The sequence below is a fragment of the Penaeus japonicus genome, unplaced genomic scaffold, assembly GCF_977035675.1.
Source record: "Penaeus japonicus unplaced genomic scaffold, GWHDUDI00000001_assembly GWHDUDI00000007, whole genome shotgun sequence".
In the NCBI taxonomy this organism is placed as follows: domain Eukaryota; kingdom Metazoa; phylum Arthropoda; class Malacostraca; order Decapoda; family Penaeidae; genus Penaeus; species Penaeus japonicus.
The window spans coordinates 11,604,558-11,619,557 of record NW_028234409.1 but is presented as its reverse complement, the minus strand read 5'-3'; the positions used below and the strand labels follow the sequence as shown (position 1 = coordinate 11,619,557).

The 15,000-nt window shown below is 36.3% G+C and overlaps 3 protein-coding genes across 7 annotated transcripts in view; 1 reads left to right on the top strand and 2 right to left on the bottom strand.

The window, feature by feature from the left end:
- The first annotated feature begins 1,918 nt into the window (after positions 1–1,918).
- mi (cyclin E-interacting protein minus) lies at positions 1,919–13,200 on the top strand. 2 transcript variants are annotated; one of them, XM_043021897.2, is made up of 17 exons: positions 1,919–2,046; positions 3,850–4,123; positions 4,235–4,354; positions 4,469–4,610; positions 4,775–4,915; positions 5,247–5,423; positions 5,607–5,798; positions 6,410–6,493; positions 6,866–6,985; positions 7,533–7,695; positions 7,849–7,944; positions 8,050–8,184; positions 9,078–9,177; positions 11,111–11,260; positions 11,376–11,567; positions 12,097–12,277; positions 12,651–13,200. In XM_043021897.2, the coding sequence occupies exons 1-17, from the start codon at positions 2,016–2,018 to the stop codon at positions 12,867–12,869; spliced, it is 2,517 nt and encodes an 838-aa protein (XP_042877831.2). In that variant the 5' UTR covers positions 1,919–2,015; the 3' UTR covers positions 12,870–13,200. The 2 variants fall into 2 exon arrangements, with proteins under 2 accessions (XP_042877831.2, XP_042877832.2); XM_043021898.2 differs by lacking the exon at positions 11,111–11,260.
- Positions 13,201–14,018: 818 nt separating this feature from the next.
- Positions 14,019–14,929, bottom strand: LOC122256919 (general transcription factor 3C polypeptide 6). Its single transcript, XM_043021900.2, has one exon. The coding sequence runs from the start codon at positions 14,927–14,929 to the stop codon at positions 14,432–14,434; it is 498 nt and encodes a 165-aa protein (XP_042877834.1). The 3' UTR covers positions 14,019–14,431.
- LOC122256920 (uncharacterized) overlaps positions 14,019–15,000 on the bottom strand; it is a 7,078-nt gene continuing 6,096 nt past the window's right edge. For all 4 annotated transcript variants that reach the window (XM_086538420.1, XM_043021901.2, XM_043021903.2 and 1 more), the window contains exon 3: positions 14,019–15,000. This exon is cut by the window's right edge and continues 430 nt beyond it. The gene's annotated coding sequence lies outside the window, so the exon portion shown is untranslated.

Sequence of the window (15,000 nt, the reverse complement as noted above, 5' to 3'; positions counted from 1 at the left end):
TTGATATTTAGAAATCTGAAAGATCTATAACGGTCTCTGTAAATATGTGAATTTGAACAGCTGAGGTTTGAAATAACGTAAGTTGTGAAGAGGAAGAAGAAGAAAAACGGCAGCAGCCCTTACAAGTAAAACCAGATGATAAAGATGAAAAATAGAGTGATACCAATGATACGTTACTTCCGTAGAATTTCTCCCCCTTTTCGATAATAAACTGATGGGTAATCACAAGGTAATTACCAAACCATATTATAGTGATAAAAAAAATCCGGTTTTCCAATGAATGTGAACACTGATCTATTTATGCCTAATACATACCATACATCCCACATGATCTTAACCCAAATTTTGAAAATATTTCCAATTTACATACATATCTACATATCCAAGAAAACATGCCTAACCAAAAATCACCTACAGGAATATTTATAAGCCAACTGAACGAGCAACCTGAATTTTTCGAAGTCACCTATGGGGGATATTTATTAGCCAACTGAACGAGCAACCTGAATTTCTCGAAGTCACCTATGGGGGATATTTATGAGCCAACTGAACGAGCAACCTGAATTTAGCGAAGTCATCTACAGGAACATTTATTAGCCAACTGAACGAGCAACCTGAATTTATCGAAGTCACCTATGGGGGATATTTATTAGCCAACTGAACGAGCAACCTAAATTTATCGAAGTCACCTATGGGGGATATTTATATTAGCCAACTAAACGAGCAACCTGAATGTATCGAAGTCACCTATGGGGGATATTTATTAGCCAACTGAACGAGCAACCTGAATGTATCGAAGTCACCTATGGGGGATATTTATTAGCCAACTGAACGAGCAACCTGAATTTATCGAAGTCACCTGCAGGGACATTTATTAGCCAACTGAACGAGCAACCTGAATTTATCGAAGTCACCTGCAGGGACATTTATTAGCCAACTGAACGAGCAACCTGAATTTATCGAAGTCACCTGCAGGGACATTTATTAGCCAACTGAACGAGCAACCTGAATTTATCGAAGTCACCTATGGGGGATATTTATTAGCCAACTGAACGAGCAACCTGAATTTATCGAAGTCACCTACAGGAACATTTATTAGCCAACTGAACGAGCAACCTGAATTTATCGAAGTCACCTATGGGGGATATTTATTAGCCAACTGAACGAGCAACCTGAATTTATCGAAGTCACCTATGGGGGATATTTATTAGCCAACTGAACGAGCAACCTGAATTTATCGAAGTCACCTATGGGGGATATTTATCAGCCAACTGAACGAGCAACCTGAATTTATCGAAGTCACCTGCAGGGACATTTATTAGCCAACTGAACGAGCAACCTGAATTTATCGAAGTCACCTACAGGAACATTTATTAGCCAACTGAACGAGCAACCTGAATTTATCGAAGTCACCTATGGGGGATATTTATTAGCCAACTGAGCGAGCAACCTGAATTTATCGAAGTCACATACGGGGAATATTTATCAGCCAACTGAACGAGCAACCTGAATTTATCGAAGTCACCTACAGGAACATTTATTAACCAACTGAACGAGCAACCTGAATTTATCGAAGTCACATACGGGGAATATTTATTAACCAACTGAACGAGCAACCTGAATTTATCGAAGTCACATACGGGGAATATTTATCAACCAACTGAACGAGCAACCTGAATTTATCGAAGTCACCTATGGGGGATATCTATTAGCCAACTGAACGAGCAACCTAAATTTATCGGTCACCTATGGGGGATATTTATTAGCCAACTGAACGAGCAACCTGAATTTATCGAAGTCACCTACAGGAACATTTATTAACCAACTGAACGAGCAACCTGAATTTATCGAAGTCACCTACAGGAACATTTATTAACCAACTGAACGAGCAACCTGAATTTATCGAAGTCCCCCCCGCCCCTCCGTCCGTTTTCTGACGCCGTCCTTCCCGACCAACGGCGTGGCGGGAAGACGGCCATGTAAACAACGCTGGGTGACACACAGCGGGAGAAAACATGGAGAAAATCGTTCTCTTCTTATCGACAGGTATTATCTCTGTGGTTGTGGGGGTCTGTAGGGGATTGTGGATGATTGGGTCGATTGAAATGAGGTGGTTGGTCAAGGAGTATAGATTTAGGAGCTGTGGTTGAGGAGGTTTAGTTACGTTGCGGAACTGGGAAAGTTTTTGAATGGATGTTGAAGTTTTATGATTGTTTTGGTGTTATTCAGTGAGTGATTATACATTTGTCAGTGGTAGGGTGTGATTTCCAAATTGGAATTGTCATAATGGGTGCATAATCTATAACTAGGCGAGATAAAATACAAACATTATAACGGATGACAAGAAAACATTTTATTTTTGACATATTTTCTTACTAATTTCTCTTTCTTGTATTTTTGTCTTTTGCCATAACTCCACTCTATATATTTTAACAGTTAATTGTTAACTTGCAATTATTACCTTACAATTAACACAAAAATATCAAGATTATGGAATTCGTTAGTGTGTGGCTCAGCTAAAGCATTTAGTTATGTTTCAAAAGCTGAGGATCATCACTACTAATGAATTTAGATTCAGTAGACTGCTTGTGATGTCTACTATCCAGATGTAGTAGTTGTAGTCTATGGAAACCAGCTGTAGCAAAGATATTGGACCAATATCTGGGATGGCCATGAATTTTATCAGGGAAGCTGTAAGGTTTACCTCAGAAAAATACAAATATTAACAATGAATTATGTAAGTATTTAGCAATTAGTGACTGGATCAAACTAGGGGTTCCACCCTTAATAACCATCCTTATAGAGGGGTTATATCAAGGTTCCATAAGGGCCTGTAGAGTGGTATTGACATGACATCGAGGAATTACTAGGCCTCCCTACCTATGGCACTTTACGAAGTGCAATTAAACCTCCACCATGTATATTTTAGCAAGACAGGGCATGATCTTGTACATTATTTGACAATAAATGACAAGGTCTGTCTTGCTAAGATATAAATTGTGGAGGCTTCTGCTAGACCTGCAACAGGCACAGGGCCACAGATGTTGCATGATGTATTGCACTTTAACTACTGCCACTATTATTGTGGTTGGTTCCCATGGACTAAAACTACTATATCTGGACAGCATATATAAAATGTAATCCATTGCTATGAATTTTGTTAGTATTGAATTGTGCTCACTATAGACTATCTTAGCTTTCTTCAAATCCTCCATTCAGTATAGATTGTTGTTTTATCAGTGTTAATTTTTGATTGCTTTTTTTCCGTTTTCTCCTTTCTTAACTACTGATTGTTGTTTGATTCATTTACGACACAAGGGATACTAGAAAGCTAAGTAACAGGCATATCATTCAAGTATTGCAATATATTGTATGACCTATTGGTAGATGTAAAGATACCTACTCCTCTGCCTCCCTCCTGTCAGTACTTGACAGTACTCCAGAAAGGCCAACAAATCTCCAAAATTTCATTCTAGTAGACCTCCCTGGCTACTTATATCTTCAAATAATTAGCTAGTCTAAGCTCTTTCTTGCCTCAATATATGTGGTGGAGGTATGTTAGCCAGCCCTCTGTGGGGTGCAAAGCATTGAGGTTGTGGTAATTCTTTTGACACTGCATCACTATTGTGTTGGATTTGAGATCGTAATCCATTAATAACATATTGTAGCAAGCTTCAAGTAAATGTGCATACAACAGAGCCAGTATAGTCATAAGTAATTTCTAATTATAAAGTGATGTGTTGATATGAAGTAAATAGTTCAATACAAGTCATGGTTTATATTTTGTCATTAATGCTTTCAGTACTGTGATGCATTTAACAATTCTTCTTGGTATATTATCTTTTTTAGAGAGGGAGAACCAGTATGTCACCAAGGAACTAGAATCAGCTATAGAGTGCATTAAGAAAGAAAATGAGAAAAACACCTCAAGTTGTCACCTTGTCCGCCTAGCAACATCCACAGTTCAGGGTGTCCATAATGGAGATGCAAATGCACATGATGGACACACAGTTACCCTTTGGCACGAATGGTCTAAGACCGATGCGCTTGATGAATATTATGCCAGTATACAGAAAGGAGAGAGAGAAGCCAGTGAAGCAGTTGATCAAGAACATATATTTAGGTAAGAACACGTATGTTTATGTTATTTGTATATTTTGCGGAGTCTAGTATAAAGGAAAAAATCTGTCCATTTAGCAAGACTGGTGTGATAATTAACAGTGACTTTTTTCAGGTATAATGACTTTTTTCTTCTTGCTGAGGCAATTCACAAGTTTGCTGATAGCTTGGAAGACACAGGAAGCTACCTGCTTTATGTTTTCTGGTGTGTGGATAAATACGTCCCAAACCCCAGGTATGTGATGAAATGTTACTGTAGTCATTGTGAATGACAATAGAAAAATATATTCAAGAAACATGTGCACAAGATGAGTGTCATATCTCTTAATGATTTTTTATTGTCCTGCAGTGAAGTTCCAGAGTTTTATGGCAGTTTGAGAAGGCTTGAACAGTGGCACTTTGGTGGCTTGTATATCTCTTGTGCAGATCAAACATTAGTGTCAGAATGGCCAGATTTTTTGCCGCTTCATGTCACTTCAGGCTGTTCCCAAGTGAGTTTCATAGACTTGTTCATTCCAAAATTCAAAAGGATCAGAAAGTATGAAATAATGAATAGCTGTGTTTTCAGTTTACATTTTGATTTTTCAATATGATAGTAAACAGTAAAATAGTCAACACCACATCAAATTACTATTGTTTTGTTTCTTCTCCCAAGATAATAGAGTCAATTGTAAACACCATGTGGAGAGGTCAGCTATCAGTCACTGAAGAAGGGACAGGGAGTTCCATTGTTCTTCCTGAATGTGTTGTGCAGTGCATTAGTGGTCAGCCTGCATTGGGATCTGATCCAAAACAGGTAAGATAACTTCTTTGATGTATTCAGAAATTGACTATTATACCATCATCAGTTCTCTCTCCCTCCCTCTCCCTCTGATGGGAGAGCATATATACATGCAATATCAATAGTAGGCAAAAGAGCTAAGCTTTAAACATTATCAAATAGTCTATATCATGAGCTTTAACATTTCTAGAAAAAAAAAAGTTCTGATTTACAACATATCAAAAATGAAGTCAGGGTTATTTTCACCAAACTTTGAACATGTTTTTTGAAGTTTTCAAATTTTTATATCTCTTCCTTATGTGTAAAGGGTCTCATTTACTGTAATTGATTTCAAACTGTTTTCCAGGGACCTTTGTACATCCTGCCAACAGCAGAAGTGGTGGCAGACTTTGACATTGGCACCCTTCCCTGGGTATACTTACGTCATGGTGGTATATATGACATAATGCCAGCACTGCACATGGATCCTGAGGAGCAAGAGGAAGTTGTTGCTATGTTAGATGTTTTAACTGGTCAGGCTGGTGTAAGTGATACTTATATTATGGTTACTGTAATACTTGTAATACCACTATAGCAAAAGTGTTACTGATTTTATATACTTTGCATTTACTGAATGGTCTCACTGTTACCAAATTTCAGTTACTGAAAAATCAGTTCAGTGGCATGAATGTTACAACTATAAGCATAAATTCATTAACTCTCCCAGATTGCAACGCTGGTTCGCCTGAGGTACTCGCCCCTCCCACCTGTTCTGGAAGGAGTCAAATCACTCACCACAGAAGAATGGAAAAGATGTAATGTGGAGGGGCAGTTTGAGCTGACACCGAGCTTACACTTCAAGGGATACCACCTGATCCTCAACATGATCATCCTTAGTGAGGGAGCACAGAATGGAAAGGTTAGGGTAGTGACTTTCACTGTTTTGATAAGTGAGAGATGCTGTATAGATAGCCATGTATTGGTTGTCATGATGTATAAGAAAAGACAAATTAGAAAACATTTAATACAAGGCTTTACCTCTTACATCTTAAATAGTTGAAGAATTAACTGTATTTTTATCAGTAGCCATAAATTTGCAGTGATGTTATGACTGTCATGATTTATACAAAAAGTGGGATTATTTATGATTATTTATTACAGGTGTGGAAAATTTCTGGTAAGGATAAAGCATTGAAGTTGTCACATCCAAACTTAATATACTTGAATGATTTGTAGGCATATTTGGCAGGTGTCATAATAAAATCATATTAGATATTACCAAAAGTTTGATTTTTGCATTTCAAAATGTTTGAGACAGAATATATGTGATGAGTTAGCACAAAGCAATAGCTTTATCCTTCAGTGAAGAGGTTATATAAACATTTTTATGTACATTGCCACAAAAAAAAATCAGCTGCAGTTGAGTTACCAATGACTATATTAGATGTAAGAACAACATTTCAGACTTGACTGTTTTGATCAGCTGTCCATGTTGTAATGAATGTCTGATTCCTATATTTATCTTCACAGGCTCTCCTTGTAAGTCTGCAGGACCCAAGTGCATGTGGAGAGGATGTCATCAAGTTCTTCAGTAAAGCAAATATTCCAATGCAGGTAAGAAATTCTTTCTTTCTTTCTTTCTTTCTTCTCCTGAAAGCTTCATCAGAGACTATCAAGAATAACCATATATATTTTAGATTAGGTTAGTGAAATAATATAAAGTAACAGGCCAAGATGTCTGTATTCATATAAAGAGTTTGCAACAGTAGTCCGAACCCAGAATGTGTACCTACATAAAAGGGAAGAATCAATTAGCCCAACAGCTCAAGAGGACCATAAGATGAAGCAACATTGCTCATGCAGAAAAAAGAAAGCTCTAGGACAATATTTTCAGTCATGAAAAAAGACAGGAATAACCATATAAAGAAGAGAAAGTTATCTTTAGTTTTAAAGGTTATGGAAATCACTTGAATTTATTATTTTCAGAGAGAACAGAATCCCCCCGAGGCAGAAAAACAAGTCATGGGGCTCTTGAAGGAGACACCTGTGCTATCCACTCTCCATTTGGCTGCATTCTCTCATCTCTCTCTCAATCTTCCACAACAGGTACTACTTCAGCTTTTCTTTCTTTGATGGAAAATACTGTTGGACAGCATAGAGCTTTATTTACATATTGCTATTATTATTCCTATGACTATAGTTTACACTGTATTAAATTATATAGAGAGGGTATTGTTATATAGTCCCTCTTTAGTAGTGACATGTTAAAATGGTTAGGAAGCATCAGTTTGTAAAGTAAAGGTGGCAAATATTATGCTCTTACCTTAATCTTAGATCCAGGAGATTACCCAGGGATAGCATGCATCTTGATGCAGGACACCCAATGGCATTAACCCATTCACGCCGGGGCCATTCCGGCTTTGCACGGTCCGTATTTTTTTGTTTTTTTGATCATCAATCGAGAACGCTTCGAGATTCTCGGGGCCGCGGGCCGCGGCTGCCGGCTCTGCCCTCTCGCTCCGCCCGCCCGCCCCGCCCGGCCAAGGAGTCTCGTCGCGGCGTCGAACGCGAAAACCAAGCACGTGTCACAGCAGTTGTGTGGTTAATCAATCTATTTTTCTTTCTCTTTTTTCTTATGATTATTATATTTCAGATTAGTGGCCGCTTGGCTCGAGCAGGGCGACCTGTGCATGAACTGGATGAAGGAACAAGAAGAGAACTGGAAGCAGCAGCCAGTGAGGAATTACTGCGATGTTTATTGCTGATGCCAGCACATCCTTCTGAGCTGCCAGAGAATACATTACCTGTCTTGCCAGGTACAGTAAAGATAAAAAAAGTCATTTTGTTTTTTTTGTTACTTAATTTAATTTTACATAATTTACTTATTTCTTTATCTGATTTCATTCAGGGTTCTTATGTGCTAGTTTTGGTAGTGCATGGCTCTTAACATCCCTTTCTCATCCTTGCAGAGACCAGCATCAGTACTACACAATGGCCAGAGTATGTGGCATTGGCTGAAGCAGAAATTGAGGCAGAGAGATCCCTCCAAGCCAAGCATCAGGCTGGTAAGGATATATATGTATTTGTGGAAAGTGATTAGTTGATCCTTAGGAAGAAGAAACCTTTTTTGCTATAAATTTCTATTGCTTGAAATGTGCTTCTGTTTTCAGGTGACTTGTTGGGAGGGCTGGCCCCACCACCGCCGCCAGATGCCATACTTACACTTGAAGCCTCACAGCTGACAAAACTCTTCACCAAGAGCGGGCAACCTTCGGAGAGAGTTCGTCAGAGAATGACCAAGCATGGTAAGTCCAAGTTGTAATTATATTTCTAAGTTGGATATTTTGATTTTGTTTTGATGTTTCTGTATTATATAAGATTTTTTCCCCCCTTTTTTTTTCTCTTTTTTTTTAGGATTTATTTGATTATTTTTTAGGCTAATATAACCAATGATCTGAATAAAAACATGGATAAATATCAGCAATTCTGCTTTTAGAAAATGAAAGGGATTTCTAAGCAGTTGAATAAGTAACCAAACACAAAACTAGTAAATTGAAATTGAGAACACTGATGTGCCCCAAAATACTTTGGAATTAACTTTGGAATCAAGTAGCTCAGCCTTATGCATGAGAATGCAAAATGGGTAGGAAATCTCTTCCTGGTTAGTTATTTCCTTGTGCTGTTTAACTGTTATTTTTATATGCAACTCTTCATTTATGTGCAATTTTTTAACTTGATTGACTTCCATGTGTTTAACATCCATGCATAAATAGTTAGGCTTAAACACATTTCATTTTTGAGCAGTCAATCATTTGAAATAAACATTTCTGTTATATTTGTTGGTTGAACTTGTTTGCCACAAGATATGTCAGCAGAGGACTAATGGCCAACTGTAAATATTTGGATAAGCTCACCATATTCAACAGTGTAAATGTTTTTTAGGTCCATAAATGGATTAATTATGTCAGTTTGTTTGAATGCAAAGCAGATGTATGTTGCACAAAATCCTTGAGTTTATCCCTCTTTTTTTATCATTTATGTTATCTAATAAAGCTGCTGCTTCTATGCATTATGGAACCCATACATTTTAAAAATTGTAATGATAATAATAAGAATCTGTAAAAGAAAAGATACAAAAACAAATTAATAAATCAGGGAATGCCAAATAAATTCTTGTATCTAATTCTTGTTTCCACAGTATCCTGCGGCCCATATCCCTTTAAGTCGAAGTTGTCACTGCAGGAAGTAAAGGGTTTGCTGTGGCCAGAGGCTCTCTACGCACGTCACCACGGCATTTAGTAAGTTTCAGAGATCCTTTTGATTTAGATACTCAGTGTCCTTGCATGGTGAATGGACAAGAAGAAGGTGAACCATCTTAAGACAATATGAATGTGAAAGATGGGGATGGGGATGGGGATGGGGATGGGGATGGAAGGAATGTAATGTAGATTTCACCTTGTTGATTTTGGCTCTTTCATTTTGTTTACTTTCTTGTAGTAGTAAAATACTTGTTACAGATAGAAATGAGAAAAAAAAATTGGGTTATGGCCAGTTTACAAATGATCATCCAAAGAATATGGAACATGAATGTTAATGCCTGCAAACAAATTTTAAGTTTTTAAATAAGGGCATAGGCCAATAACTCTTTGTTTGTTAGTCAATATGTTTATCATGAATGAAAGTAAAGTATTCTCACATTACCATCCCTATTATAATTAGTATGAATAGCTCAAAAGTAACTGCTAATAAGATATTTTTGCGATTCTGAATTGCTTATCATGATACAAAGGAGAGAATATCAGAAATAAAGGCAAAAATATAAGTTCAAATTGTCCTACCAAGAAAAGGTATCACATATTGTATAATTATGACTTGCCCATCATATGAGTTTTCACAGGGTATGGTAATAAGGTATTTCATATCACAAGTGGTTTTCATCTAAAAAGATAAGGGAAAATGTAGCCTTTTATTGATGGACATTGAAATTGTATTTTTTGAACCTTCAGCATAATCAAATTCAACTTCATCTCTTAGCCTCATGCACTTTCCCATATTTTACACTTTTCTCCGAGTAGCTAATTTATTGGCCCATTTATATTGCCCTTATGTTGGCCCTTTAAGGATGTACATCAGAAAAATTCACCTGTTGCACATATGTATATACACTTGACTTCATATATTCATATCCCTATACATTTAAGTTCATACATGTATATCACTGTACACATATACATCCAAGAGAAAAATAAATAAGAAATGGTCTCCACAAGCTGTTAGGAATTTATTCTAATTTATATAATGAAAAGATTTAAAGTTTCTAATATATTATGCATATTAAGGATTTCAGTCATGCCTGAATGCATGTGTTTTTCATATTTTTACCCCCATAAGTGTTACCAATGAATTTGCATTGTTGATACTGATAAGCCATTTAAAGGAAGCAAAATCACGTCATGGCTTTTTGTTAGGCAGACACACTGGATGAGCACAGCTTGAGGTGTTAAGCCCAAGTATTTCAAAATACCCAAGTATTGTGTCCAGGTGGAGCCAAAACTTGCCCCAGCATTATTGGGTTAAATAAGCATTAAATGATAAATAATATTAATAAGAGAAAAAGCATACTAATATGAAGGGCATCTAGTTCTTAAATGGTTTCTTTTGGTCCTCCAAATGATATGATTGTCATATATGTGCAGGATAACACAGATATTTTGCTATTATATGTATATTTGCACTGTATTTTGGATATGATACATATTTATGTTAATTTTGAAATAATTATGTATCTACTTTTTGTAAATAACAAGTTATTTTTAGGAGTTAACAATGTAGAATGGTAGACTAGCCTAATAGTACTAACAATATTTACAGCATTATACTAGAACTGATTAAAGTTGTGATCACTTTATAAAGAATATAACTAAATTGCAATAATATACTACTTTATGCCCTTTGTCTAAAGACTACAGCTAATATCAGTTTCATATAAGACATACATTTTTTACTTTGCATAACAGACCTGCATAACAGAATGCTTAATATTTGCAAGCACATCTATCAGCTTTCTCTTTTAACTAACACAAGACAAATTTTTTTACGTGGATTTTTTTTGGCTTTATTTTTTTTTTTATGTTTATTTATTTCATATTCATGACTATTTTCCTTACAAGGTCTCTCCACTGATATCTCCATGGCTTTATTGTCCAACCCTTTGCTTCTCAAAATTCACAGTTACAATGTAGACGAGCGACATGAAAAGTTCGCCGAGCATTGCAACCAGGTTAGGGCTCGATATATCAGACAAGAGACAGCATCTACCTGTACAGTCTTCCAAGACAAAGAAGTTGCCTATGTCACTGTTTCATCCCACAAGCCTGTCAGGTAAATATACAAGTCATACTTCATTCAACCTTCTCATCATTACTGCTGTCTGACTTTCTTCATTAAAATTTTTTATTACTAGATTTTTAATCAGTTTTTCCTTCCCTTTCCTTAGCAAGGACAAAGAGCATAAGTCCACGAAACCAAGCAAGGAGGACCATGCCAGACCAGGAAAGAGGTATAGTTCCAGGCTAAATGATGTAGACAGTATGAGCCTAAAGAGTGACCACAGCGCAAGGCAGCTGGGACAAGGACTAAGGAGGTCCCCTCGCAAACATGCAAAGCAGTCGGAAAATATGTCAAAGAGGTAAGTTTGTCCAGTTCAGGTTTTAGTGTCTCTGTCATTTTATTATGCTTATTCTCTTTTGAAATTGATGAAGGATAAATATTAGTTTTTCATCTACTGTGTACATAATTATACAGAAATGGGTTGGACATTATGCTTAAACTTCAAAGAGTGAGTATACCTCCTTCCTCCTCCTACATCTCTCAAGTTGCCCCCTCACCGACCCCTCCTAATGGATGCAGGACTTGGCAAAAACAAAGAAAAATGAATTATGACCTTTATTATTTCCTTAATCCATTTGCAGGTCCCACATTTTTTTAAGAGAGTAAAGGATAATTACATACGTCTATTCCTGAGTTTGAAAGGAAGACTCCCTATCTCAAATACTTTGTCATTAATAGCTCAAAAAATTTTGCATTTAAAAAAAAAGTTTAAACTCCCATAAATTACATCACACAATGCTTTTTATATACATATTCATAGAGATACAGATGCTATCTACCAAAGCAAAAATAGTTAATATATACATAAAGAAATTCGTCCTTTTCAGGTCTCCTCGCAAAGCATCTTACAAAGAAGGCGAAGGGAGTAGGAAATCTACAAGTTTGAGCAACCTCATGAAGCCCTCAGACCTCCTGCAACCTTCAACTGCTCGAGGGCCCCTCAGGAGTGCCAACCCACAGAGCAAGAGATATCCTAAGCCAGCTGATCTCAGTGATTTGCATAAACAGGTATGCTTCATGTTCTATTTGTTACATTTCTGCAAACTGTTCTTGCTGCTGTTTTCCATTTTATTTTCTTGTCACTGTTGCTCTTTTTCTTTGTTCTGTTCTAATTCTCCTCCCTCTTCCTCCTTTATCTCTTTATTTCATTGGTCATTGATTTCCTGCAGTGTTACACATTGGTGCCAAAGATGTATTGATATGTAAATGGATAAATCTCACAGCACATGAAGTAAAGGCTTTTCTTTAATTAAAGAAAATAATGACGAATAGAAAAATGAGGATGTTAATTTCAGTAATATTAAATTGGATAAAAATAACAGAAAATATGAACCCATCCTTCCAAAGATTAACCCTTCTTTCCCCTCTCACCCATAACCAGAAACTGCGAATGGCCGTGGTCGAGGCTTTAGACCAGGAAGGAATAAAGATGAAGGATCCCCTGTTCAAGGTGTGCTTCAAGAAGCTCTTCACTGTCTGCCGACCCTTTGCCCTTGACGTCATTGGCCAGGGGTCAACAAGCCGCAATATGGAGAGGATTGCGAGGTCTCATGTTAAGCAGGTCATTGAGTTTGAGAGATTTAAGACCAAAAAGAGATGAGAATTTCAGTCATTTTAAGATTCTTTTTTTTAGGTATACATGGTGTTTGGTAAACAGTGTTATCCACCAGTGTTAGTGGTCATTATTCTTCTATTTCTTTCTTTTTGGCTGTATTTAATGTGTTTGTATGGGTCATTGAAGGAAGTAAACATGATCTCAATACTACTACTACTATTCTGCCTTTGTACACCCACAAATATATATATTTTTACAGTCCTCAGGATTTATATATATAAATATATATTCTGCTTGTCTTCATACTTTCACAATCATTATGTTTACTTTGTGTATAAATGTAAATGTAATTTTCCAATAAAAATAATTAACAATACATGTGATTTTTATGAATGCTGCCATGCCTAAAATTTTGTAGTCCAAAACTTTACTGAAAAAAAAAGTCTCTTAACTGTATAACTGGCCTTAAAGGTGTAGAAGACATACTACTAGATATGTACTAAAAGATGGCTTCATTAACATATGTAGGTGAAAGTCAAAACCATATCTAAATGTAAGTTAATGCAGTATTTACTTTTTTTTAATATAGTAATCATTTCATTCCATGTAATCACTAACACGTTTATTGTTTGAAATATTACTGGACTACAAGCATTGATTTATGGAAATAATAGATCTTTCATGTTATTGATGGTAATAATGACAAGTTACTTTCAGTTAGTCTTCAAAATTATTAAGCAAATGACTGGAAAAAAAATTAATGTTTTCTAGAGTTTAGATTTAGTACTGAGGATGATCCCCAGATGAAGCATAAATAAAACAAAAAATGAATAACAATTTTGTCACTTGTGTTATGCCATCAAGAAATCGAAATATTAGAAACACTGTTCTTTCTCATTGGTAATTTGTAGACACTGGTAATTTTTTTTTTCTTTTTCTTTCTATAAAAGTAAATGTTTCAAAGTCTAATGTATACACAGGCAAAGGGCATTACTCTAGAGGGACCTTCTGCTTTGAGTCCACAATTATCACCTCATGACTGTATTGGTGCCTATTCCTGCATACAATGAGTCAATATATAAATAAGGTACATTTTCAGCAAACTATGGACCTCTAATGAAGACCATAACTACAAGTTATAGTATCAGTTCATGATCTTAGGAACTGCTTTTTTTAAGGTTTAAATAAAGGGTGAAAGGTGCTAATTTTTTATGACTTTAAATCTTACAGACAACATAATGTATAACTACATTCATTGGATAATTATTAATTAAGCCTGACATCATACAATGGAAATAATGTAATTTTTGGTGAAAGTAAACTGAGAGAGAGAGATGAAAATGATGAAAGTAAACCGAGAGTATTCCGTGCTTCAAGATTAGACCCAAGATGCAAGGGAAATTTCTGCTTTATGAGTACATTTCTATTAGTAATAAAACATTATTACTAGTTACTAAATTAAAACTAAAAATAGCATACAATAAATAAAGCACATCTCAAACTCTGGTAGAAGACATGAAATGAATTCCAATACGGAGAAATATTCTTTTGAAATATTTCACTTCATTACCGAGGTCTGAAATACGTGTGTTAATAGAGAATATACATTATTCCTTTGATATCAATCCACCTGAGTATTCCCCGTCTCCATCTAGCTGCTCGCTCTCAGACTCTAGCCCTCCCAATGCTTCTTCCGCTGAGAAATCCGTTGCTCCTTCGCCTTCTCCCTCCTCCATCCGCTCTGCTTTCAACTCCATGGCATTCCCTTCAGATTTCTCCGACACAAAGACCCGTTTCATGTTGAGTTTTTTGTTGGTTTTGCAGAAGTACTTGAGCATCCGGGTGGGTTTCTTGCAGAACACTGGGTCGCACTTTTTCACTTTCTTTTCCTCTTCCTCAAAGAAGACAGCCGTCCCCATTGTGTGGTCATACTCCCCACTGAAAACAAAGTTCTCAACTTGCAGGATGGGACTTTCGGACTCAATGGCAAGAATCTTGAACTTATCAAAGGAATCTTGTGCAAATATCTCGGAATCAATAACTCCATGAAGCTCTACCAAGACCAGAGTCTCCTCTTCTTCATACTCACTATCTGACTCAACCATTTTTGCAACTCATTTCTCTACTTGGAAAAAAAAAAGAAAAGAAAAAAGAGCTCACACCAAAGAATAAATAA

Excerpts from the sequence above, each read along its gene's own strand:
- mi (XM_043021897.2), top strand. The coding sequence starts at position 2,016 with ATGGAGAAAATCGTTCTCTTCTTATCGACAG. Across the intron at positions 4,916-5,246 it reads TGGGATCTGATCCAAAACAG|GGACCTTTGTACATCCTGCC; the intron begins GTAAGATAACTT and ends ACTGTTTTCCAG. Across the intron at positions 7,696-7,848 it reads TACATTACCTGTCTTGCCAG|AGACCAGCATCAGTACTACA; the intron begins GTACAGTAAAGA and ends TCATCCTTGCAG.
- LOC122256919 (XM_043021900.2), bottom strand. The coding sequence starts at position 14,929 with ATGGTTGAGTCAGATAGTGAGTATGAAGAAGAGGAGACTCTGGTCTTG.